The sequence below is a fragment of the Mobula hypostoma genome, chromosome 6 (assembly GCF_963921235.1).
Source record: "Mobula hypostoma chromosome 6, sMobHyp1.1, whole genome shotgun sequence".
In the NCBI taxonomy this organism is placed as follows: Eukaryota; Metazoa; Chordata; class Chondrichthyes; order Myliobatiformes; family Myliobatidae; genus Mobula; species Mobula hypostoma.
This window is the reverse complement of record NC_086102.1, coordinates 113,336,278-113,364,086: the sequence shown is the minus strand read 5'-3', so window position 1 is coordinate 113,364,086 and position 27,809 is coordinate 113,336,278. Positions and strand designations below refer to the sequence as shown.

The following is a 27,809-nucleotide window of genomic DNA, read 5'->3' as shown; positions in this document are numbered from 1 at the left end:
CTAACAAGGCGAAGGTCATCGAGATGCAGCTCCAGTTCCCTAACAGTCTACAAGGAGCTGCATCTTGATGCACCTGGCGTAGATGTGACTATCAGGGAGGCTGGAAGTCTCCTGGAAATTCCACATTTGACTCGCAGGACAGAACACTGGCTGTGTAGACATACCCCTTATTTTCTCGAGTTAATTTATTAAAGAGAAATAAGCAATAATGAACTCACTAGCTAACCTTCCCTTCACCTGTTCTCGCCAAAGCCTTACTAGTCTGACTCAGATTTCTCCGATGATGACCGCTCTGCTAGACTGTACCACTCTTTCATAGAGACTGGGATTTTAAAGCTCTTCGCCAGACATGAAGGAATGCCTCTGTTGCGTCTGCGAAGTACTCCAGTCAACCACTTCCGTCAAAAAACTTGCTGCTTTTTTAAAGCTTTTTGCCGGACCTGTGTGGGCATGTTTCAGATCCAATAGCACCATATAAAACCTCTCAACACTCTGCAAGTGCCAGGAGGAATGCAGCAGTTCAATGTAGCAATTCTCCATCACCTTCTCAATGGCAGTTCGGGATGGGGACCAAATGGTGACCTTGCCAGTTACACCCGTATCACAAAAGTGAATAAAAATTAAACAGTAGATTAGGTTAAGCAGCACATCAGATTCATGCTGACCAGCGTTAGGGATAGTTAGGTTACTCTCATTTTTAAATTCTCAGTCCACGTTTCTCCAACTGTTCATCTAGGAATGTGTTACACATGATGAGGTTCTGCCACCACCACTCTTTCAGCCTGTGAGTTTCAGATACTCACCACTCACAGCGTGTGAATGAATTTGAGTCCTTTAAATATTTTACAAATTACCTTAAATCTGTGTATTTATCAAACTCCCTAGTTAGAGAGACACCTCCTGTTTCCATGTCTCTGTACATTAGCAAGCAATAAGTAGCATATCTTTACAAAATCACACAACTTGTGTGGTGAAAGGTAACAATGCTAGACTTTAATTTCTCTGATATATTACCAAATTAAATCCAAATCAAGTTTTCAGTGCATGGATGAGTTTTTCTATGTACTTTCTGTTATCTTTGCTCCATGATTATGCAATAACATGAATAGAATTAAAGTTAATACATACAGTATATAATGCTTTTAATGTATAAAAATGATCCAAAATGCCTAGAGCCAAAGTTTGAATGTTCAAGGCTTTGAGGCTGCATATGAATGGTATGGCAATTCCTTACCTTTTACATTTGGAAAAATCATACAAAATCTATTACAGTACTAGACACATACATTTTCATTCTGCTGATATATGCAGCTCAACACAAAATAAAATGATGGTGCTACAGGTGCTCAGTCTCCTTCAGAGTATGTACCAAAAACACAGATGTACATCTTTAATGCAACATCGAGTGAAGGTTTTATCAATTATACAGTAAACATTGCTCATTTATATTTTACTTTAAGTGTCAGTGAGTACAAAAAATACCCTAAACTATATTAAGAAAAAAGGTAAGCACTCAGCTTATCATACAGGTTATCAGTGTTAAAATAAATAAATAAATAGTGTTCAATGCCTGGTATTTTCAATCTGACTCGAACCATCATTTTATCTTCCTGACGTAGTGAAGGAGCTACTTGTCAGAAAGGTGCAGTTGTGAATGGGGGAAATCAGGTTGTTTCATTGATCTTATTAGAGGGAAATTACATACAGGTACCGGGCTCACTGTGATTCGTCAGGATGAATCTTCTATATGTATAAATAGATCAAATTTTAAAACAAGTATTAGTCACATGCATGTATTCTAAAGATAACCTCAAGGAAAATCAGAAATGAAGAGATTATACAGCATTCACTTTTTGTTTCCTCTCATAATCTTGGGCAGCTTCTTCCTGGTTACACAGCAGAGGTTTGTTCTGCTGGTACTGGTTTCCCCGATAGGCTACCTGACACATTGTCCGACTCCAATAGCTCCACAATGCTATATGGGGAGCAATCCTCCAGTCCAAGTTTTCCAGAGAGCCAGCCACAGAAACCTTTCTCCAGGTCCCTTACTGATAGCCACCACTCAGCAAATGACCAGGAAATCTGTGTTACAGCTGTGTATATACTGATGGACAATGAAATTGCCACAATCAGGACTGGATAAAAAACAATTAGAAAGGGGCAAACTGTAATTTTATGCCAGAAGGTACGTTCTTCATTGTAAACCAAGAAAATGTTATACCAGGTGATGGTTCCGTAGTAAAAAGAGACGACGAAAGACAACAGAAAGACCACTGGAGTGCATAGCAGACTCCAGAAGACAACATGAGGACCAGAGTAAAGTCCAATCTGACATGGTTGTTTCTTCCTGTCTTCCTGCTGCTGTGGGGTCTCCTTGGACTTGGCTAGTTCCTGGAGCTCCTTCTCTGTCAGTGTCACGTGAATATCCACCATCTGTCCTTTCTTCTTTCCCCGAGTAATTGTGCCAGTTAGGGTCACATATCTGCTGTCAGCAGGCAAGTTCCAGTTACCTATCCAGGAAAGTAAGGTTATATAAAATCAGTCATATAAAATAAACATTTACATATCTCTCGTTTTGAACCTCAGATGGCAATGGCCTGCATGCCAATAGGTGAAAATTTACAATCAAAGTTATCAATTATACGGTCCAGAAACTGACCATTCAACCAACTAGTCCCAGCCAATCAAGGTGCCAACCTCAGCACAATTATCTGCATTTGGTCCTTAGCCCTCTATTCCTTTATAATGCATACAAGTGCTTAAACGTGACTTTTAAACATTGCAATAGTACCCACCTCTACCACTTCATCTACCAGTTTGTTCCGTATGCACATGACCCTGTGTATAAGAAAACTTGCTCTTTAAATATTTCACCCCTCAGCTTAAGATGCAACTCCCTTAACCTGGTTCTATCAGGAAAACACGGCGTGGATTCATGAAGGGCAGTTCCTGTTTGACAAACTTACTGGAGTTCTTTGAGGATACAATGAACACAATGGATAGAGGGGAATAGGTAGATGTTTGGATTTCCAAAGGGGGTTCAATAGAGTGTCCCATGAGGATGGATGGAGTTGGGGATATGTATTTGCATGGGTAGAGGATTGGTTAACCAATAGAAGGCAAAGAATTGGGATCAATGGGTGTTTCTCTAGTTGGCAGTCAATGGTCAACAGAGTGCCACAGGGGTCAGTGCCGGACCTGCAATTGTTCACGACATACTGTATATTAACGACTTGGAAGAGAAAACAGAGTGCAGCATATCTGTTAGCTAATGACACAAAATTGAATAGAAACACAAGTTGTGTAGAGGATGCAGAGAGATTTGGATAGGTTAGGTGAGTGGATGAAGTCTGCCAGATGGAGTACACTGTTGGTAAATGCGAAGTCATCCACTTTAGAAGGAAAAATAGAAGATCAGATTATTATTTAAATGGTGCAAGACTGCAGCATGTTTTTGTGCAGAGAGACTTGGGAGTGCTTGTGCATAAATTGCAATGTTATCAACAAGGCAAGTTTTTCCATAGGTTTAGAGATTGTGTTGGCTCAATGGGTTGAAGGGCCTTTTTCTGAGCTGTAGCACACTAGAGCTCAGACGTGATGCAAAGACCGATCATAGAGTAAGTAGAAAAGAGGTTATAAGGATACTACAAAGGTAAGCTTAATGGGTAAAGATTATTGTGAGAAAATATGAAATTGTACATTATTAGCTTCCACTGGTATTAATTTCTCCTGCACTTGTCTTTGGTTCCTTTTCTAATTACACCTCCCTAAAAACAGAACTGAAGTATTTGAGTAGTCTATTATTTCTTTGTTCCTGTAAATTCTTCCAGGACCTAAATTTGTTTTCCACTAATATTTTTCTTTTTCATATCATTGCTGAAACCTTTTACTGTATGCTTATGTTCCAAGTTTAATTTCAAACTCTATACTTCTCTTCTCATGATCAAACACTTGCTTCTCTTTTGCTGATGTTTAAACTGCTCCCAATTATTAGGCCTGCTACTTTTACCAGCAACTATATAACATGTACAGAAGAAAATGAAAAGTAGAGTGAGTATGGAGATATTGGAAACACTAGTACCACACTTTAAGCTTGAAGGAACCCTTTATCTCTTCTACAGGAAGATGAATGAACCCTTTAGTTTGAGATCTGATCAAAATACAACCATAGAGTCAGACAGCAATGCAGCACAGAAACAGGCCCTTTGGCCCATCTAGTCCATGCCAAACTATTATTCTGCCTAGTCCCATCGACTGGACCCTGGACCAAATAGCCCTCCATATACCTCCCATCCACGTACCTATCGAAATTTATCTTAAATGCTGAAATCAGACTTGCATCCATCACTTCTGCTGGCAACTTGCTCCACACTCACTGCCTTCTGAGTGAAAAAGTTTTCCCTCATTCCCCTTAAATAATTCACTTTTCACCATTAACCCATGACCTGTAGTTCTAGTCTCACTCTACCTCAGTGGAAAATGCCAGTTTACATTTACTCTGTCTATACCCCTCCATTTTATATGCTTCTATCAAATCTCCTCTCAATCTCCTATGCTCTAGGGAACAAAGTCCTAACCTATTCACACTTTCTCTATAACTCAGATCCTCAAAAGGTGGATCTGTTTGGACAATCCACATTTCATCATTAGCAAATAGTTTGCCTACAGCATATTTAAGTTTAAATCCATAACTTTGACTTGGAATACTAAATCTACTAAATTGAGATCTATCTCAACAACTTGTTTTTAGCTAGGCAGGCAGAGATTTGAATTTAGCTGTAACACTCAGAGAGGAACATGATACACAGCCACTGGGTAGAGTGAATTTTGTTGTGATCATCTCATCAAATACCACAAGAAAATAACAGGAACAGAAAGTAATGAAATAGTAATCAGTTTTAAGTTTAGAGCCAAGCGCCATCTTGTGGTTATCATTTATCTCTTGTACCTTCTACATCTGGAGGACACAGAAAGTTTGTCCTTTCTTCAGTGCTCTTGACTGTAGAATCTGGATCTTGCTGATCTTCTTCAACCTTCTCACTTCCAGTGCGGTAGATTATAATTGACTCTGGCCTTGGCTCCTTTTTTCTCTTCTTTTTCCGCTCCATGGTAAATTCACCATCTTTCTCAAAAACGCCAGTTTTGTGTGGGGAGCCTTGATGTGTTACCTGAGCAGCCTGCTCCATGCCAATGTTGTTTTGGGGCATTTGGTGAGTATTTGTTAAACAACGGTCACGTTATGCCGAGTTGTGTTTGCTTCTGTCAGTTCAGCCAGAATCTCCTCTGCACTTGCCTGTTACTGAAACACCAAACACACAAAACAATAATTAAATTCTGGAATAAAAATAACAATATATAAACAACAGCTTGAAGTTCTTCCCTTTCTCTTAGCACAGTTAACTTTTATGAAGGTTGAATCATGTACAAGCCTTAAATTCCAAGATGAATTTCAAAAAAATTGTTAAGAATCAACTGCTATCCTCACCCAGCTCTATCAGCATTATTCCTCAGCAGAGGCTCATTCCTCATTCATTTATCCTCACTCAGCCACAGCATCACTTCTCAGCCGCCCTCGCTCAACTATCAGCGTCATTCATCAGCAGATGCCATCTAGCACTGGTGACCTAGGAATGAGGCAGAAAAAGAGGGGGCTTTTCTCCTTCCTCAATGACCGGGAAGGATACAGACCTAATGATGAATCTTATTTTAGGGAATCAGGATGGGCAAGTGCTGCAAATGTCTGGGAAGGAATGCAACCACAATTCAGTAGTCATGGAAAGGAATAAGGGACCTGGAAGGAATATGAGAAGGGACCTAGAGTTGAAGTCTTAAACTAAGGGCAGGCTATAACACCTAGGTAAAGTAGAATTAGGCCCAATTGCTAGAGGGGAGAAAACAACATCCTGTAAGTGGAAGTTACTTAAAAGCCAAAGGGTTCAGTGTCAGTATGTATCTGTAAGGGTGACAAGCAAAGATGATGATTCGTGAACCTTGGTTAACAAGGGAAATTGAGGGTTTGATCAGGAGAAAGGAAATGTTTATCAGGTATGGGAAATAATTATCAAGTGAGTCCTTTGAAGTTTATAGAAGAAAGCAGTTAGGAGTCAAAAAGGGGACAAGAAATAGCCTTGGCCAACAGAATTAAAAAGAATTCCAAAACCTTTTATGAATTATGATTGAAGCAAGATGCTCATGAAGAATAGGTCAACTGCGGGAACCTACTGTATGATCGTGTTTTTGTGTGGGGAAAGGGGAAAAATGTGGTATCCTGAACAAATACTTTGCATCAATATTCAGCAAGAAGGACAAGGAGAATGGAGAGTTAGAGGTGGTATACACAGATAGTTTGGAACAATGGAAAATCAGGAGAGCAATTTAGACATCAGGAGTGCAAAAAGGATATGGAAAGCAGGGTTAAGGAAAATACCAAGAAACTCTATAGGTATAGAAAAAGGGTGGGTAGGGAGATAATAGATTTCCTTTAAGATCAGCAAGGCTATCTAATACATGGATGGGCAAGATGTTTAATGAATGTTTTTCTTTTTTTTTTACTTTGACACAACTGAAAAAGGCTCAAGAAATGAGAATGTAATGTCTTGGACCACATACAAATTACAAGGGAGGAAATATTAGTGGCCTTAAAGCTCAATTAAGCAGATACATCCCAGGGACTGACCATGTGTATGTTCAGACTTTGTGGGAAGCTAGGTAAGCAAATGTAAAGATTCTTACAGAGGTATTTACTTCACTTCTAACTAGAAGTGAAGCTCTGGAAGACTGGAAGGAAGCAAAAACAAGCTAGGGAATTAAAGGCCAGTGAGTGTGACATCAGTGGTGGGCAAATTAACACAGGAGATTCTGAGGGACAGGATCTATCAATATTGGGATAGGCAATGTGTAATTTGGGATAGTCAGCACAGTTTTATGTGGGGGCAATCATGTCTGATAATTCACTAGGAATTTTGCTATGCGATAGTGTCAGGTAATGGACATTGTCATTATGAACTTTAGTAAGGCATTTGATAAAGTGCCGCAGTCTGGGAAGAGACAGCTAATTGGATTCATTTAGCTCGATGGCAGGAAGCAGAGGGTGTTGGTCAAAGGTAGCTTCTTGGACTGGAGGCCTGTGACTAGTGGTGTGCCACAGGGATCAGTGCTGGGACCTTTGCTCTTCATTACATATAGAAACGATTTTGATGTATGTGTATAAGGCATGGTTAGTAAATTGGTGGATGATACTAAAACAGATGTAATCATAAACCGTGAAGAAAGTTATCAAAAACTACAGGGCGGGGGGGGGGTCCTGATCACCTTGGTAATTGGGCCCCAACACTGGCAAATTTTTTTTTTTTGCTGTTGCCATCAGGTAGGAGGTACAAGAGCCTCAGAACTTGCACCACCAGCTTCAAGAACAGTTACTACTCCTAAACCATCAGGCTGTTGAATAAAAGGGGATAACTACACTCGCTTGCCTCATCATTGAAATGTTCCTACAACCAATGGTCTCACTTTAAGGACTCTTTATCTCATTATCTCATGTTCTCATTATTTATTGCCATTTATATTTGCAGTTGCACAATTTGTTGTCTTTTGAACTCTGGTTGATCTTTCATTGATCCTGTTATAGTTACTATTTTATAGATTTCCTGAGTATGCCCACAAGAAAATGAATCTCAGAGTTGTATACGGTGATATATATGTACTTTGGTATTAAAATTTACTTTGAATTTTGAATTCAGCTAAGTGTGAAGTGTTGCATTTTGGGAAGTCAAAGCAGGATAGAACTTATAGTGTATGGTGGGTCTCTGGGGAATAGATGAAACTCATAGTATTGAATTGAATTGACTTTATTTCTTAGATCCTTCACATACACAAGGATTAAAAATCTTTACATTACGTCTCCGTTTAAATGTTCAATTTATAATAATTTGTAATAAATAGTATGTACAATAGGACAGTCAATATATATTATCAACACAATTGTATTATCGTGAATTAATAAGTCTGATGGCCTTGTGGAAGAGGTTGTCCTGAAGCCTGTTGGTCCTGGCTTTAATGCTGTGGAACCGTTTCCCAGATGGTAGCAGCTGGAACAGTTTGTGGTTGGGGCGACTCAGGTCCCCAATGGTCCTTCAGGCCCTTTTTACACATCTGTCTCTGTAAATATCCTGAATAGTGGGAAGTTCACATCTACAGATGCACTGGGCTGTCCACAACACTCTCTGCAGAGTCTGAGATTGAGGGAATTACAGTTCCCATACGAGGCAGTGATGCAGCCAGTCAAGATGCTCTCAACTGTGCCCCTGTAGAAAGTCCTTAGGATCTGGGGACTCATGCCAAACTTCTTCAACCGTCTGAGGTGAAAGAGGTGCTGCTGTGCTTTTTTCACCACATAGCTGGTATGTATAGACCACATTAGATCCTTGGTGATGTGTATACCGAGGAACTTAAAGCTGTTCACCCTCTCAGCGCCAGATCTATTGATGTCAATAGGGGTTACCCTGTCTCCATTCCTCCTGTAGTCCACAACCAGCTCCTTTGATTTTGCGGCATTGAGGGAGAGGTCGTTCTCTTGACAGCACTGAGTCAGGTTGATAATTTCCTCTCAGTATGCTGCCTCACTGTTATTTGAGATAAGGCCAATCAGTGTAGTATCGTCAGCAAATTTAATTAGCAGATATGAGCTGTGGGTGGTAATACAGTCATGGGTATACAGAGAGTAAAGGAGGGGGCTTGGGACAGAGCCCTGAGAGCCTTCTGTGTTAAGGGTCAGAGGGGCAGAGGTGAAGGTGCTCACTCTTACCACCTGCCAGCGATCTGACAGGAAGTCCAAGATCCAGCTGCACAAGGCAGGGTGAAGGCCGAAGTCTCTGAGCTTCTTGTCAAGCCTGGAGGGAATTATGGTGTTGAATGCTGAACTGTAGTCCAAGAACAGAATTCTCCCATAAACATTCTTCTTCTCCAGATGTGTAAGGATGGTGTGTAGAGTTGTGGGTATTGCGCCATCTGTCGATGGTTGTGTCGGTAGGTGAATTGTAAGGGGTCCAGTGTGGGTGGCAGCATGCTGCAGATGTAGTCCTTGACCAGCCTCTCAAAGCATTTGCTTATTATTGAGGTGAGTGCGACAGGACGCCAGTCATTCAGACATTTACCTGTCTTTTTAGGTACAGGAACAATGGTGGATGTTTTGAAGCAGAAGGACACTCTACAATGGGAGAGAGAGATATTAAAATTGTCTGTAAACACACCTGCGTGTTGTGCCCTGCACATCCTGAATACCCGCCTTGGGATGCCGTCCAGTGCTGCAGCTTTGCGACTATCCACTTGTTGGAAACACCCGCATACTCCAGCCTCCGAGATGACCAAGGTGCAGGTCACTTCAGCGGCTCTCCTTAGGGGCTCAGTGTTGGCGGCATCAAACAAAGCGTAAAAAAGATCTAGCTGATCTGGGAGAAAAGCAGCAATGTTGGCAGCACCACTGCGCTTAGCTATGAAGTCTGCAATGGTGTGCGGACCTTGCCATAAGCTGTGTGTGTCGTTTGTGGAGAGTTGTGTCTGGATCCTGTCACTGTATTGTCGTTTCACTGCCTCGATGACCTTGCATAGATCATAGCTACATTTCTTGAGTTCCTGTTGGTCACCGGCAACGTAAGCTCCGTATCGCACGGTTAGTGCAGCACGCATGGAACTGTCGATCCAGGGTTTCTGGTTCAATAGACCCTGACCAATTTTTGGGGGAACAACATCCTCGATGCACTTCCCGATGAATCTCGTGGCCTCATCCATGCACATGGAGACATCCTCATCATGATAGGTGTCATCAAAGCAGTCTTGTAGCATGGAGACCGATTGGTCGGACCAACAATGGACACTTTTAACGATGGTCACATCTTGTTTCAGCTTCTGCCTGTACATCGGCAGAAGCAAGATGGAGGAGTGATCCAACTTCCCAAATGTCGGATGGAGGAGCACTTTGTAAGCGTTGCAGAAAGGAGAGGAGCAGTGTTCAAGGGTACTATCTCCCCGTGTGCTCACCTGGATGTGTTGACAAAACTTCAGAGTCTTTAGACAGCGACACTCTGTTAAAAGTCTCCGGCAATGATGAAGGCAGCCTCTGGGTGTACAGTCTCCAAGGTGCTAACAGTCTCGTACCTTTCCTTTAAGATCTCATATTTACAAACGTACAAGAAAAACTGTGATTGTTCTCACTGGAATGCAGTAGGCTGAGGGGTTGCCTCATTGAGGTTTATAAATTTATAAGTGGCACAATCAGTAGATAGCCAGTCTTTTTCTTCCCCAAGGACAGGGGAGACTTCCACTAAAGGACAAAGGTTTAAGGTGAGAGGGGAGTTATTTACAGGAGATTTACGGGAAATTTTTTCTATAAAGAGGGTGGTGGATATATATAGAACAAGCTGACCAAGGTGGTGATAGAGGCAGGCACAATAGCAATGTTTGAAAAGCATTTGGATAGAGTATGTAGATATGGTCGAAGAAAGTGCAAAAATGAGTCTACCTATCAATTGCAAAAAGACAGAATGTATGGTGATATCCAAAAAGAAGGAGAATCCTGTCTGCAGGCTGAGAATAAACGGGGAAGACATAAAACAAGTACAGAACTTTTGCTACTTAGGAAGCTGGGTGACATCAGATGGCAAGTGCGACATGGACATCAAAAGAAGAATAGGAATGGCAAAAGACACCTTTACGAGGATGAAGAGAATACTGACCAATACTAAACTAGGCATGACAACTCGCCTCAAAGTACTGAAATGTTACATTTATCCAGTTACGTTATATGGCTCAGAATGTTGGACAATATCTAGTAACATGAGGAAACGAATTGAAGCAGCAGAGATGTGGCTTTTGAGGAGGATGGAAAGAATATCATGGACAAAACGAATATCTAACGAGGATGTCATGAACAGAGCAAACACGAAAAGAGAAATAATGTATGAGATCATGAAAAGACAACGTAACTTCATTGGACATGTAATTAGGAAAGAGGAGTTAGAATGCACGGTAATTATGGGAAAGATTGAAGGGAAGAAAGCAAGAGAAAGACAAAGACAAATGATGATGGAGACAGCAGCCAGAGAACTGGAAATGAATACCAGTGAATTGATCCATTTGACCTGAAACAGGAGTGTGCGGGCCATGGCAGTCAAAGCTCAAAGTGGGCTCGGCACCTGATGATGATGATGATGATAATATAGATAAGACAGGAATAGAAGGAAATAGACAAATGCAAAAAAAAAAGGGATTAGTATTGATGGATATCTTGGTCAGTGTGGACAAATCAGGCCAACGGGCCGCAGAGGCAGATGTAATTGGCCTGTTGACCCCTGAAATCTCCACTGATCGTTTATTAAGGTTACCATTTTCCTTCCTAATAGTTGCTGACCTCCTAACCAAGGCCTGCCCACACTAATCTCTAGACTCCCTCTACCCCACCCCATTACAAGCACATACACATGGACACGTTACCCCAAATGAGTCTCTACCTCCAGTTTCCAGATTCTGGGAACAGCTTCATCTTCCAGTTTTGATCCAATAAACATTCTCCCGTCATCTACGCTCTGAACCCATGAAAAATTCTGGGCTTCACTAATATTAACTTATTCATCTAAACTCAGAACAACACAAGCTCAGTCACAAAGTCATAGAATCAGTGAAATTTATAAGCACTGAATACAGCTACTTGGTCAAAAATTGAAGAAGTGAATCCCATTCCCCTGTATGTGGTCCACCGTCTCAGTTATAATTGTCAAATGCTTACCTCAATACTATTTAAATATGGTGAAGTCTTTGGTCATCACCATCCTATCAGGCAGAGTTCCAAACCCTTTCACTTATTGAGTTATAGAAAATACTTGAAATCAGGTGCCATTTCCTAAATGAACCCTTCTCATTTGTATTCACCAGGGAGAAGGATGCGAAGACTGCAGATGTTGTAATCTGGAGTAAAGAACAAACTGCTGTAAGTACTCAGCACATCAAGCAGCATCTGCCCACACTAGTCTCTAGACTCCCTCTACCTCACCCCATTACAAGCACATACACATGGACACATTGTATTGTCAAGGCATTGTCAATGCGTCAGCTCAAGATCCTTCATCAGGATGTCTATGCAGAGGGAAGACAGCCAAAATATAAGAGAGAAGTGAGAGAGGTGAGATCAGATTGGGGTGAGGTGATGGGCAGAAGAAACCTATTAGAGGAAAGTAGTGGTAGACTGGGGTTAGATAGTGAAAGGGTTGGGGGGAGTGGAATGTTAGATTATACTCAACCACAGTGTGTAGTATTGTATTCAGTTCTGATTGCTTCATTATAGAATTTGGAAGCTTTAAACAGGGTGCAGAAATTAATCAGGGTACTACTTGGATTGGAAAACTTATCTTACAAGGAAAGGTTGAGCGAGCTAGGGCTTTTCTCCTTACAGCAAAGGAGATTGAGAGGTGTTTGATAGCGGTGTGCAAGATGATAACTGGCAAGTGGATAGCCTGAGACTTTTTCCAAGAGCAGAAATTACAAATACGAGGGACATAATTTGTAGGTGACTGAAGGAAACACAGAGGATGTCAGAGGTGCGTTTTTCTTTTTACACAGAACGGTGGGTGTATGGAATACACTGCCATGGGTGGTAGTAGAGGCAGATACATTAAGCACATTTAAAAGATTCTTACACACATGTACAAAAGTAAAATGGAGCGCTATGCAGAAGGGAAGTGTACACTGATCTTGGAGTAGATTAAATAGTCGGCACAACATAGTGGGCTGAAGGACCCGTACTGTACTTTATAATTTAAACTCAAGCAGAGGGTGACAAAGGTAGTGGGCGAACTAATATCATGGCAGGTAGATGTGAGAGTTCCAATAGTGTGGCAGGAGGTGGGATCTCAAGCAGCAGGGAGGCAAATGAAAGGCTGGAAAGTGATGCAGAAGTTAGTGACAGCAAATTTAACAGGCAGGGAGTTGCAGGGATCAAGGAAAGTCTGTTGGAGTAAATTGCATTTATTTCAATGCAATGGGTGAGGCGGGTATGGTGGATGAACGCAGGGCTTGGATAGCTATGTGGCACTGGGATATTATTAGACATTGCAGAAACACAGCTAAGGGAGGGACACTACTGGCAGCTCAATGTTTCAGGGTACAGGTGCATTGAAGTGGGATAGAGGTGCATGAAAGAGAAGAGTAGAAGCTGCGTTTTTAATTAAGAGGAATGTCACAGAAGTGACATGACTGAAGTGAGGCTTTGTGGGTGGAGCAGAACAATAAGAAGAGGATGCATAAATTACATTTTTTCTGTGATTGTACTTTAGGCCTCCAAATATTCAATGGGAATTAGAGGAACAAATATGTGGGGAGATTGTGAAGAGTTGCAAAAATAAAAGTGTTGTTATAGTAGGGATTTTAGCTTTCCCAACGTAGACTGGGACCATCCTACTGCAATGGGCTTAGATAGATTTGACCTGAGTCAGTTAGTTGCAATTTTAATTATGGGAATGTCAAAGCAGTAGTCAGAGATGAAATTACTTAAGAATCATCCGGTGAGGATTTATAGATGGAGCTAAGAGGAACAGTATGATCACCTCGATAAGGCTGTACTACAAGCCCCCAAACAGACAACAGGAATTAGAATAACAAATAGGCAGAGATTGCAGAAAGTTGTAAAAATAATAGGGTTAGGGTTAGGGTTAACTTTCCTATCATAGGCTGGGACTACATACTGTCAAGGGTTCAGACGAGGGCGGAATTAGTTCGTGCGTTCAGGAAAAATTCCTAGGTTCAAGGTCAAATTGGGGAAAGGTGAATTTTAACAGTATAGATTCTCGCACAGATTGGATTAGGCTGTCTGTGGGCAAAGAGATCTAGGAAAAGTAAATGGAGAACTCTTCAGGATAGTCCACATTTACAGTAAAGGTGATAAATATAGACAAATCTTCAAGGCCTAACCATGTCAATGGAAGAGCACTGTGGAAAGCTAGAGAAGAAATTGCAGGAGCTCTGGTTGAGATAGTTGCATCATCATTGGGACTTGACTCGTCGCAGAGCAGGAGATCACAGAGACAGCTAGAGACAGTTGTGGACTTTACACACCAAGTTTAAAAACGAGCCAGGCCTGTCAGAATTGATCTGCAGGGCAAGAGATTGCTTGGGTTATTAGTAACTTAGCAAGGGCTAATAAGAAGCAGTAAGGTGTAAGCAGAATGGCGATTGTGGGAGCAGGCCATGGTCAGAGTCTGTGGTTTTGGCTCAACGGGCTTCGGAAAGAACAGGCAGAGTCTAAGGGTGTTGAATCATTTGCAATCATTTAATTGATTGTAGAGTTTAAGCTTGAGAAGTTAGAGCCAAAGGAATAACAAGCTAGGTAAGAAGAGGCTGAGTAAGTGAACTGGGTGAGTGTGAAACTCAAAGGTTTCAAAGAGAAGGCACAGGTGGGAACACGTGAGCTTTATTTTGTTGTCTGTAAGTCCTTAGTCCCTAATTCAGTGCAGGCAGGATGTTAGTAAAGGCAGTGGAATGCCCCTCCTGTAAAACTTGGGAATTCAAGGTACCTAACAGCGTCCCCAATGACTAACATATGTGGGAAATACATCCGACTTCAGCTCCTCACTGACCAGGTCAAGGAACTGGAGCTGGTTGTACTCAGGACCCATCGGGAAGCTGAAAACTTCATAGAAAAGACTTTTACTGAGGTGGGCACACACAGAATGCTGACTTCAGATAGTAGATAGGTGAGTAAGGGAGTATTCCTTTAGGTAGTGCTTTGGGGGGGAGGGGGGAATGAATTATCGGGGCACAACAGGAGCAGGAGCAGCCAGGGCAGGGGTACTGTGGCTGCTCTGAGGCTCAGCAGGGAAGGGTAAAGGCAGGCAGAGCGATAGTGATATGAGACTTGACAGTTTGGGAAAGGACACGAGGTTCTGTGGCTGTGAAAGAAACAACAGGAAGGTGTGTTGCCTCCCGGGTGCTACAGTCTGGGATGTCTCAGAGTGGCTGCACAATATTCTGAAGGATGAGAGTGAACAGCCATAGTGCAGATGGGCACCAAGGACATGGGTAGAAAGGGAGAAGAGGTTCAGTGCAGAGAGCGTTGGGCATTAGGGAGGAGGCTGAAGAGCGAGTCCTCCAAGGTAATTATCTCTGGATTACTCCTGGTGCCACAAGCTAGTCAGGGCAGGAATAGGATAATATTACAGGTGAATGAGTGGCTGAGGAACTGGCATAGAGGTCAAGGTTTTAGGTGCTTGATTATGGCCACCTCTTCTGAGACAGGTGTGACCTGTACAAGAGGGACAGGTTGTACCTAAACTGGAGAGGTAGCAATATCCTAGCCAGGAGGGTTGCAAGTGCTACTCAGGAAGGTTTAAACTAGTTTAGCAGGGGATGGGAACCAGAGCACCAGGTCAGAAAGTGGAGGGATGGAGAGGAAGGTAGATGTCAGGGCCAGTAAAAACAGGCAGGAGCAAAGTAATGGATACAATGGGATGGATAGTCTGTAGTGTGCATATTTTAATGTAAGTAGTATTATGGGTAAAAGAGATGAACTTAGAGCATGGATCAGTACATGGAACTATGAAGCTGTGGCTATTACAGAGACTTGGTAAAGAGAGAGACAAAAATGGGTGCTTAATGTCCCAGATTTTACTATTTTAGAAAAGATAGAGATGGAGAAAAACGTGTGGGGTGGGGGAGTTGCACTATTAATCAGGGACTATCACAGCTGCACGCAGATGGGACATTTCAGAGGGCTCGTCCACCGAGTCTGTATGGGCAGATCTCAAAAACAGGAAAGGTGCAATCACTCTGATGGAATTCTACTACAGACCTCCCGAAAGCCACTGGGACATTGAGGAAAAGATATGCAGGCAGATTAAGGAAAGGTGTAAAAACAATATGGTTATTCCACCTGGGCCTCAGAAGACAGGTAAGTGAGTAAACAGTCAGGAGAGGGAAGGGCAGGAGTCAGATACTAGAGAGTACCCCTGTGGCTGACCCCTTAACAATAAGTACTCCTGTTTTATTTCTGTTGTGGGGGGGGCAGGGGGAGAGAGGGAAACAGCCTACCCGGAAGAAGCAACAGTGGTCGTGCCTTTAGCACAGAGTCTGGCCCTGTAGCTCAGAAGGGTAGGGATAGGAAGAAGGCAGCAGTAATAGGGGACTCTTATAGTTAGGGGGTCAGACAGGTGAACCTGTGGACGCAGGAAAGAAACTTGGATGGTAGTTTGCTCCCAAGTGCCAGAGTCTGGGATGTTTCTGATTGCGTCCACGATATCCTGCAGTGGGAAGGTGAACAGCCAGAGGTCGTGGTACATATTGGTACCAACGACATAGGTAGGAAAAGGGAGGAGGTCCTGAAAACAGACTATAGGGAGTTAGGAAGGAATCTGAGAAGCAGGACCTCAAAGGTAGTAATCTCAGGATTACTGCCTGTGCCACGCGACAGTGAGTATAGGAATAGTGAGGTGGAGGATAAATGAGTGGCTGAGAGATTGGAGCAGGGAACAGGGATTCAGATTTCTGGATCATTGGGACCTCTTTTGGGGCAGGTGTGACCTGTATAAAAAGGACGTGTATTGGTCCCGAGGGGGACCAATATCCTGGCAGGAAGGTTTGCTAAAGCTATTGGGGAGAGTTTAAACTAGAATTGCTTTGGGGGGAACGGAAATGAAGAGACGGAGGAAGGGGCAGTTGGCTCACAGATAGAGAAAGCTTGGAGACTGTGCGAGAGGGAGGATAAGCAGGTGAGAGAGAAGGGATACACTCAGACCAATGGTTTGAGATGTGTCTATTTTAATGCAAGAAGCATCATGAACAAAGCGGATGAGCTTAGAGCGTGGATCAGTGCTTGGAGCTATGATGTTCTGGCCATTACAGAGACTTGGATGGCTCAGGGGCAGGAATGGTTGGAGTGCCAGGCTTTAGATGTTTCAGAAAGGACAGGGAGGGAGGCAAAAGAGGTGGGGGCATGGCACTGCTGATCAGAGATAGTGTAACGGCTGCAGAAAAGGAGAAGGCCATGGTGGGACTGTTTACTGAGTCTCTGTGGGTGGAAATTAGAAACAGGAAGAGGTCAGTAACACTACTGGGTGTTTTTTTATAGACCACCCAATAGTAACAGGGACATCAAAGAGCAGATAGGGAGACAAATCCAGAAAGGGGTAATAATAACAGGGTTTTAATTTCCCAAATATTGATTGGCATCTCCCTAAAGCAAGGGGTTTAGATGGGGTGGAGTTTGTTAGGTGTGTTCAGGAAGGTTTCCTGACACAATATGTAGATAAGCCAGCTAGAGGAGAGGCTGTACTTGATCTGGTATTGGGAAATGAACCTGGTCAGGGGTCAGGTTTCTCAGTGGGAGAGCATTTTGGAGATAGTGATCATATTCTATCTCCTTTACCATAGCATTGGAGAGGGACAGGAACAGACAAGTTAGGAAAACATTTAATTGGAGTAAGGGGAAATATGAAGTTATCAGGCAGGAACTTGGAAGCATAATTTGGGAACAGATGTTCTCAGGGAAATGTACAGCAGAAATGTGGCTAATGTTCAGGGGATATTTGCATGGTGTTCTGAATAAGTACGTTCCAATGAGACAGGAAAAGGAAGGTAGGGTACAGGAACTGTGGTGTACAAAGGCTGTTGAAAACCTAGTCAAGAAGAAAAGAAGAGCTTACAAAAGGTTCAAAAAACTAGGCAATGATAGGGATCTAGTAGATTATAAGGCGGTGGGAAGGAGCTTAAGAATGAAATTAAGAGAGCCAGAAGGGGCCATGAGAAGGCCTTGGTGAGCAGGATTAAAGAAAACTCCAAGGCATTCTGCAAGTATGTGAAGAGCAAGAGGATAAGGTGTGAGAGAATAGGACCAAGCAAGCGTGACAGTGGAAAAGTGTGTATGGAACCTAAGGAGATAGCTGAGATACTTAATAAATACTTTCCTTCAGTATTCACTACTGAAAAGGATCTTGGCGACCATAGGGATAACTTTTAGCAGATTGAAAAGCTTGAGCATAAAGACATTAAAAAAAGAGGATGTGCTGGAGCTTTTGGAAAGCATCAAGTTGGATATGTCTCCGGGACCAGACGAGATGTATCCCAGGCTACTGTGGAAGGCAAGGGAGGAGACTGCTGAGCCTCTGTCAATGATCTTTGCATCATCGATGGTGACAGCAGAGGTTCTGGAGGATTGGAGGGTTGCAGATGTTGTTCCCTTATTCAAGAAAGAGAGTAGAGACAGCCCAGGAAATTATAGATCAGTGAGTCTTACTTCAGTGGTTGGTAAGTTGATGGAAAAGATCCTGAGAGGCAGGATATATGAACATTTGAAGAGGCATAATATGATTAGAATTAGTAAGCATGGCTTTGTCAAAGGCAGGTCGTGCCTTACGAGCCTGATTGAATTTTTTGAGAATGTGACTAAACATATTGATGAAAGTAGAGCAGTAGATGTAGTGTATATGGATTTCAGCAAAGCATTTGATAAGGTACTCCATGCAAGGTTTATTGAGAAAGTAACAAGATAGGGAAACCAAGGGGACATTGCTTTGTGGATCCAGAATTGGCTTGCCCACAGAACGCAAAGAATGGTTGTTGACGGGTCATATTCTGCATGGAGGTCAGTGACCAGTGGTGTGCTTCAGGGATCTGTTCTGGGACCCCATCTCTTGCGATTTTTATAAATGACCTGGATGAGGAAGTGGAGGGATGGCTTTGTAAATTTGACGACACAAGGTTGGAGGTGTTGTGGATAGTGTGGAGGGCTGTCAGAGGTTACAGCAAGAAATGATAGGATGCAAAACTGGGCCGAAAAGTGACAGATGGAGTTCAACCCAAATAAGTGTGAGGTGGTTCATTTTGGTAGGTCAAATATGATGGCAGAATATAGTATTAATGGTAAGACTCTTGGCAGTGTGGAGTATCAGAGGGATCTTGGGGTCCGAGTCCATCTGTGCGCAGGTTGACTCTGTGGTTAAGAAAGCACATGATGCATTGGCCTTCATCAACTGTGGGATTGAGTTTAGGAGGCGAGAGGTAATGTTACAGCTATATAGGACCTTGGTCAAACCCCACTTGGAGCACTGTGCTCAGTTCTGGTCACGTCACTACAGGAAGGATGTGAAAACTATAGAAAGGGTACAGAGGAGATTTACAAGGATGTTGCCTGGATTGGGGAGCATGCCTTACGAGAATAGGTCAAGTGAACTTGGCCTTTCTTCCTGGAGCGATGGAGGTTGAGAGGTGACCTGATAGAGGTGTATATGATGATGATGACAGGCATTGATTGTGTGGATAGTCAGAGGCTTTTTCCCAGGGCTGAAATGGCTATCACGAGAGGGCAGTTTTAAGGCGCTTGGAAGCAGGTACAGAGGAGACGTCAGAGGTAAATTTATTGCACAGTGAATAGTGAGTGCATGGAATTGGCTGCCGGCAATGGTGGTGGAGGTGGATACGATAAGGTCTTTTAAGACATTCCTGGATAAGTACATGGAGCTTAAAAAAATAGGGCTATGGGTAACCCTAGGTAATTTCTAAAGTAAGTACATGCTGGGCACAGCATCGTGGGCCGAAGTGCCTGTATTGTGCTGTAGGTTTTTTATGTTTCTCACAGGGGACTTCAGCTTCCCTAATGTAAACTGGGACCTCCTGAGTGCAAGAGATTTAGATGGCAGAATCTGTTAGATGCACCCAGAAGTGTTTCTGAGATCAATATGTGTTTAGTCCAACAAGAAGAGGTGCTGTACTAGAATTGGTGTTGGGTAATGAGCCTGGCCAGGTGACTGACTTCTCAGTGGGTAAGCAGTTAGGGAAGAATGATCACAGCTGCTTAAGTTTTAAGATAACTATAGATAGGGGTAAGTATGGACCTTGCAGGAGAGTATCAAATCGGAGTAGGGCAAATTACAAGAACATTAGGCAGGAGTTAAGGACAGGTAATTGGGAAAGTCAGAAGGGGCCATGAAAAGTCATTGGCAAATACGATTAAAGAGGCATTCTATAAATACAGCAAGAGCAAGAGGATCACTCAGGAGAGGGTAGGACCACTCAAGGATAAAATGGGGAACATTTGCTTGGATTTAGAGGTTAGTGAATACTTTACATCAGTATTTACCAAGGAGAATATGTGGAGGATTAGGAGATCAGTGCTAAGTATATTGATATACTAGGGCATTTTGAGTTAAAGAAGGAGGTAGTTATAGGACTCTTAAAAAGCATTAAGGAGCATTACTCCCCAGTGCCCAATGGGATACATCCCAGGTTATTGACAGTGGCAACACAAGAGATTTCTGGGGCCTTGACCAATACCTTCACGTCCTCTGTAGCCACAGGAGAGGACCCAGAGCACCTATGAGTAGCTAATGCTGTTCTATTATTCCAGAGGGGAACTAGAGATAATCTTGGAAACTACAGATTGGGTGACTCTCACGTCATTGGTAGGGAAGTTACTGGACAGAGTTCTTAGGGATAGGATTAATGAGAATTTGGAAAACCATGGCCTAATTACAGAGAGTCAGCATAGCTTTGGGCCGGGCAAGTTGTATCTTACCAACGATTCAGTTTTTGATGAGGTTACAAGGCTGATTGATATTGTCTACATCAACGGTCCCCAACCACCGGGCTGCGGACCGGTACCGGGCCAAAAGCATGTGCTACCGGGTCACGAGGAAATGATATGAGTCAGCTGCACCTTCCTCATTCCCTGTCATGCACTGTTGAACTTGAACATAGAGTTGCCAACTGTCCCGTATTTGCTGGGACAGCCCATACATTGGACTAAGTCGGTTAGTCCCATACGGGACCACCCTTGTCCTGTATTTCCCCCACTAAGGTACAACGTTCCTATGAAACCTTTCCTGCCGAAATGGCGCGACGCAAAGAAGCAATTACCATTAATTTATATGGGAAAAATTTTTCAGCATTCCCAGACCCAAAAAATAACCTACCAAATTATACCAAATAACACATAAAACCAAAAATAACCCTAACATATAGTGAAAGCAGGAATGATATGATAAATACACAGCCTATATAAAGTAGCAGTAATGTATGTACAGTGTAGTCGGGAAGATGAAGGCAAAACCGATGTGTGGGGAAAAAAATCAGCACGTACGCACATGCGCACATCTACGCACACGTCATGCATGCACACACAGGTGCCCGCACAAGGCTTCATGGTCATGGTAGTCTTTTCTGGGGTGAAGTGTCCCGGGACTTGACTGCTACTTTTGTCCCATATTTGGGAGTGAGAAAGTTGGTAACCCTAACTGCAAAAGACATGTTGAGGTGAGTTTAATCCTACTTGAACACCCCTCCCCACCCCGGTCAGCCAGTCCGCAAGAATATTGTCAATAGTAAACCGGACTGCAGTGCAAATTTTGGGGACCCCTGGTCTACATGGATTCTAATAAGGCATTTGACAAGATCCCTCATGGAAGACTTATTCAGAAGATTAAAATGCATGGGATCCTTGGTGTATTGGCTGTTTTGATTCAGAACTGGCTTGCCCATAGAAGACAGAGGGTAAAGGTTGAAGGGTCTTATTCTAGCTGGAGGTCTGTGATTAGCGGTGGTCTGCAGGGATGTATTCTGGGACCTCTGTTGTATGTAATGTATATACATGACCTGCATCAAAGTCTGGATGGGTGGGTTACCAAGTTTACAGATGATATGGAGATTGAAGATGTGGATAGCTTAGATGATTGGGAAACAATAGAATGGGATATTAATCAGCTGCAATATGTGCGTAGAAATGGCAGATGGAGCTTAACCTCGCCAAATATAATGTGTTGCACGTTGGTAGGTCAAATGTATAGAGACAATACACTGTTAAGGACAATATCCTCAAGTGTTGATGAGCAGAGGGATCTTGGGGTCCAAGTTCATATCTCCCTGAAAGTGGCTACACAGTCTGATAGGGTGGTTAAGGAGGCAGATGGCATGCTTACCTCTATTAGTCGAAGCATTGAGTTCAAAAGTCAGGAAGTTATATTGCAGCTTTATAGACTCAAGTTAGACTGCATCTAGAGTACTGCACACAGTTCTGGTTGCCCATTATAGGAAGGATGTCGAGGCTTTGGAGAAGGTGCACAAGAGGCTACCAGGATGCTGCCTGGATTAGAGGGCAAGTGCTATAACAAGAGATTGGACAAACTTGGGTTGTTTTCTCTGGATAGGCGTTGGCCGAATGGAGATCTGATAGAGATTTATCAGATTATGAGAGACATAGACAGATTACACAGACAGTATCTTTTTCCCAGGGCTGAAATGTCTAATACCAGAGGACATGTACTTAAAGTGAGAGGGGTTAATTTCAAAGGAGATGTGAGGATGCCTAGGGTGGAGGTAGAGGTATATACATTAGGGACATTTAAGCATCGTTTAGATAGGCTCGTGGGCAAGTGGCCAAGTGGTTAAGGCGTTCGACTAGCAATCTGAAGGTCGTGAGTTTGAGCCCCAGCCGAGGCAGCGTGTTGTGTCCTTGAACAAGGCACTTAACCACACAGTGTTCTGCGACGACACTGGTGCCAAGCTGTATTGGCCCTTGCCCTTCCCTTGGACAACATCGGTGTTGTGGAGAGGGGAGACTTGCAGCATGGGCAACTGCTGGTCTTCCACACAACCTTGCCCAGGCCTATGCCCTGGAGAGTGAAGACTTTACAGGCGCAGATCCATGGCCTCACAAGACTAACGGATGCCTTTAAATTTAGATAGGCTCATGAATGTGAGGAAAATGGAAGGATATGAACATGGTGTCGGCAGAAGAGATTATTTATTTATCGGGATACAGTACTGAATAGGCCCTTCCAGCTCTTCGAGCAACACCACCCAGCAATCTCTCCCCCCATTTAATCCTAGCCTAATCATGGGACAACTTACAATAAACAATTAACCTACCAGCCAGTATGTCTTTGGACTGTGGGAGGAAACTGGAGTACCAGGAGAAAACTCACAGTCACAGGCAGACTTTACAAACTCCCTATAGGTAGCAGTGTTTAGTTAGTTCAGCTGGCCATGTGTTTACTAATTTAATTGGTTCAGCACAACATTATGGGCCAAAGGGCTTATTCCTATCCCTATGCAGTACTGGTCTATGATCTATGTCAGCCATGGGTGTGCTTTCAAGGACAGAAAAGGAACATCTGGGAACTATAGGACAGTAAGTTTAGCTTCTGGAATTAGATAAACGTACAACTAGAAAGGTTGATTGGGGTAGTTGGCATAGCTTTATGCATGGGAGATCATGTCCTGCAAACTTTTTGATGATGTGACCCAGAAAGTTGATGAGGGCAGGGTAATAGCTGTGATTTATGTGGACTTTAGCATTATCTTTGATAAAGTTTCACATGGTAGGTTAGATTGCATGGGTCCAGGGAGAGCTGGCAAATTAGATTCACAAATGACTTTATGGTAGAAAGTAGAATATGATGGTAGAAGCTTGCTTCTCCAGCTGGAGGACCATGGCTAGTGGTGTGCTGGGCCCACTGTTGTTTGTCATCAATGTCAATGATTTGGATGAATGTACAAAGCATGAATAGTAAAACACTAGATCCTTTTTCATGGTTAGTAAGCTTGCTGATGACACTAAATTAGGGGGTAGAGTGGGCAGGAGGATCTCAATCAGCTGAGGTAGTGGGCCAAGGAATAGCACATGGAGTTTAAATCAGTTAAGTGAGGTGTTGTATTTTGGAAAGTCAAATCTAGACTGGACTTTCACAGTGAACAGCAGAGCCCTAGGAAGTGTTTCAGCCCTTAGAAATAGGAGATTTAGAAGATGATCTTATAGCAGTATATAAACTCATACTGAGCGCAAGACAATCTTCACTGAGGTGGTGAAGCTGTGAATAGAAGATGCCTTCCTGCCACACAGCCAACATTTCCTCATGATTGTTATTTGAAAGGGATGTGGCAGCATGTGAATTACTGGAAGATGCAATCAGTCAGACTGCTATAGTAAATAAAAATTAAAACTGCAGATACTGGAAACCTAAATAAAGACACATGAATACACTCAGTTTTGCCCCTAGGGATACAGAGTGAAGTACTGGAGGACACAGAAAAGAAAGATTTATAGAAACTTAAGGAGGAGCTTTTTTTAAATATATACAAAAGCTAACATTAGCAGAAATGATGGCAGAACAGCAATGGCTGAAGATTCTGGAAGCAATTCCACACAATAATATAGCAAAAATTAGAAGGAAGCTAGAGGATTGGGAAACTTTTAAAAACCAACAGAAAGCAACTAAAAAATAAGGAGAGAAAAGATGAAACATGAGGGTTCGCCAGACAAAAATAAGAGGATACCAGAAGTTTTTTCAGATATATGGAGAGTCAAAGCGAGGTTACAGTGGATATCAGACAGCTGGAAAATGACACTGGAGAGGTTGGAATGGGGACAAAGAAATGGCAGATGAACTTATTAAGGTTTTTTTTGAAACTTCTCTATGGAAAACACCAGCAGTATGCCAAAATTCGGAGTGTCAAAGAACAGAAGTGAGTGTAGCTGCTACCACTCAGGAGAAAATGCCTGGGAAAGCTGAAAGGTCTGAAGGTAGATAAGTCACTTGGGTCAGATGAATTATATCCCAGGTTTGTAAAGGGGGTAGCTGAAGAGATTGTGGAGGCATTAGTAATGATCTTTCATGAATCACTAGATTTTGAAGTAGTTCTGGAGGCCTGAAAAATTGCAAATGTCACTCCTCTCTTTAAGAAGGGAGGGAAGGAAAAGACAGGAAATTATAAGCTAGTTAGCCTGACTTCAACAGCTGGGAAGACTTTGGAATCCATTATTAAGAATGAGGTTTCAGGGTACTTGGAGGCACATGGGGAGATCTTACCTGACAAATCTGTTGGAATTCTTCAAAGGAAATAACAGGCAGGATAGACAAAGAAGAGTCAGTGGATGTTGTTTACTTGGATTTTTAGAAGCCTTTGACAAGGTGCTACACGAGACTCCTAAATGTAAGAGCCTACTGGGAGCAAATTCAGAAATCATAAGCTCAAACTGACTTGAGAGTCCTCCTGAAGGATTCCCTAAAGGTTACTTGCAGGTTGAGTCAATGGTAAGGAAGGCAAATGCAACGTTAGCGTTCATTTCAAAAGGACTAGGCATTCATTTCAAAAGGACTAGAATGTAAACAAATGTAATGTTCAGGCTTTATAAGGCATTGGTCAATCCACACATGGAATATTTGGGCCCTTTATCAAGGAATAGATGTGCTGACATTGGAGAGGGTCCAGATGAGGTTGACTAGACCATAAGACAAAGGAGCAGAAGTCGGCCATTCGGCCCACCTAGTCTGCTCCACTATTTTATCATGAGCTGATCCATTCTCCCATTTAGTCCCACTCCCCCGCCTTCTCACCATAACCTTTGATGCCCTGGCTACTCAGATACCTATCAATCTCTGCCTTAAATACACCCAATGACTTGCCTCCACTGCTGCTCGTGGCAACAAATTCCATAGATTCACCACCCTCTGGCTAAAAAAATGTCTTCACATCTCTGTTCTGAATGGGCGCACTTCAATCCTTAAGTCATGCCCTCTCGTACTAGACTCCCCCATCATGGACATCCACTCTGTCCATGCCTTTCAACATTCGAAATGTTTCTATGAGGTCCCCCCTCATTCTTCTAAACTCCAAGGAATACAGTCCAAGAGCGGACAAACGTTCCTCATATGTTAACCATCTCATTCTCGGAGTCATTCTAGTGAATCTTCTCTGTACCCTCTCCAACGTCAGCACATCCTTTCTTAAATAAGGAGACCAAAACTGCCCACAGTGCTCCAAGTGAGGTCTCTCCAGCGCCTTATAGAGCCTCAACATCACATCCCTGCTCCTATACTCTACTCCTCTAGAAATGAATGCCAACAGTGCATTCGCCTTCTTCACCACCAACTCAACCTGGAGGTTAACCTTAAGGGTATCCTGCACAAGGACTCCCAAGTCCCACTGCATCTCAGAACTTTGAATTCTCTCCCTATTTAAGTAATAGTCTGCATGTTTATTTCTTCTGCCAAAGTGCACAACCATACACTTTCCAATATTGTATTTCATTTGCAACTTCTTTGCCCATTCTTCCAACCTATCCAAATCTCTCTGCAGACTCTCTGTTTCCTCAGCACTACTGGCCCCTCCACCTATCTTCGTATCATCAGCAAACTTAGCCACAAAGCCATCTATTCCATAATCCAAATTGTTGATGTACAACTTAAAAAGAAGCGGCCCCAACACGGACCCCTGTGGAACACCACTGGTAACCGGCAGCCAACCAAAATAAGATCCTTTTATTCCCACTCTCTGTTTCCTGCCAATCAGTCAACGCTCTATCCACGTATGTAACTTTCCTGTAATTCCATGGGCTCTTATCTTGTTAAGTAGCCTCATGGGTGGCATGTTGTCAAAGGACTTCTGAAAATTAAAGTGGACTAGCATGATCCTAGAAATTAAAGGGTTAATGTACGAGAGCATTTGATGTCTCTGGGCCTATACTCGCTGGAGTTTAAAAGAATGAGGTGGGACCTCATTGAATCCTATTGAATATTGACTGGCCTAGACAAAATGAATGTGGAGATTATGTTTCCAATAATGGACGAATCTCAGACACAGCCTCTAAAGAAGAACATCCCTTTAGAACAGAGAAGGAATTTCTTCGTCCAGAGGGTGGTGAATCTGTGCATTTTAGTGCCACAGTCAGCTGTGGAGGCCAAATCATTGCGTATAATAAAGTCAGTGATGATAGGTTCTCAATTAGTCAGGGCATTAAAGGTTATGAAAAGAAAGCAGAAGAATGGGGTTGAGATGGATAACAAATCAGCGAAGATCGAATGGTGGAGCAGACTAGATGGGCCAAATGGTCTGATTCTGCTATGTTTATGGTCTAATAACTTTAGTACTGGAAAGTGGGGCTGTGGTGAATGACAGGTTGGTATTTAATACAACAAGGTTTATATAGATAGGTGCTTTCAAGTCACCCTGACCACAATGGGCTGAAGCAAATGTTCTGTTTTGTTCAATGACAGATTGCCTCCTTATGATTCTATGCCTTTTATCTTCCTTTCCCACGCCCCTGCCACTCCCAAACCTCCCACACAGCTCCCACTGCCACCCCACTCTCCATTCCAACACCCTGCACCACCATCCACTCCCACGCCATCCCACCCGACATGACACCACCACCTGATCCCACCTTCCGCTCCCACTACTCCAACGACTTCTCTCCCGGCACCCCCTACTCCAACCCCACATGATCCCCCACACTCACACACAACATTCCAACACCACCCCTCTGCTCCTATACCACCCTATCCCACACCTTCTGCTCCAACACCACTCCCTCAGCTCCCCTCTACTCCAATACACGCCCACCCATCCTCCACTTCGACCCACCCCACCCGGCACCCTCCATTTCTACCCACCTACCCCGCCCGGCACCCTCCACTCCAACCCGCACCCACCCCGCCCGACACCCTCCACCCCAACCCGCACCCACCCCGCCCGACACCCTCCACCCTCCACCCCAACCCGCACCCACCCCGCCCGACACCCTCCACCCTCCACCCCAACCCGCACCCACCCCGCCCGACACCCTCCACCCTCCACCCTCCACCCCAACCCGCACCCACCCCGCCCGACACCCTCCACCCCAACCCGCACCCACCCTATCCGACACCTTCCACTCTCACACTTTCAACCGCACTTCACTTACTAGTTACTGCTTCTGCACCTCAGTCACCGTCCATCGCCCTCAGCTGCAGCAGGGCCGCAGCATCGCGGACTCGCTGCTACGTCACATCCGGTAGGCAGTT

The 27,809-nt window shown here is 43.4% G+C and overlaps 1 protein-coding gene across 2 annotated transcripts; it reads right to left on the bottom strand.

The window, feature by feature from the left end:
- Window positions 1-976: 976 nt before the first annotated feature.
- Window positions 977-27,809, bottom strand: tmem169b (transmembrane protein 169b). 2 transcript variants are annotated; one of them, XM_063051493.1, is made up of 4 exons: window positions 27,710-27,809; window positions 11,780-11,958; window positions 4,949-5,299; window positions 977-2,510 (listed from the first exon to the last, which is right to left on the bottom strand). In XM_063051493.1, the coding sequence occupies exons 3-4, from the start codon at window positions 5,205-5,207 to the stop codon at window positions 1,891-1,893; spliced, it is 879 nt and encodes a 292-aa protein (XP_062907563.1). In that variant the 5' UTR covers window positions 5,208-5,299; window positions 11,780-11,958; window positions 27,710-27,809; the 3' UTR covers window positions 977-1,890. The 2 variants fall into 2 exon arrangements, with proteins under 2 accessions (XP_062907563.1, XP_062907564.1); XM_063051494.1 differs by lacking the exon at window positions 11,780-11,958 and having other exon boundaries at window positions 27,710-27,775.

Coding starts and splice junctions, on each gene's coding strand:
- tmem169b (XM_063051493.1), bottom strand. CDS start 5,207: ATGCCCCAAAACAACATTGGCATGGAGCAGGCTGCTCAGGTAACACAT. Junction 2,511..4,948: donor GTGTCCTCCAGATGTAGAAG/GTACAAGAGATA, acceptor TTTCCTGGATAG/GTAACTGGAACTTGCCTGCT.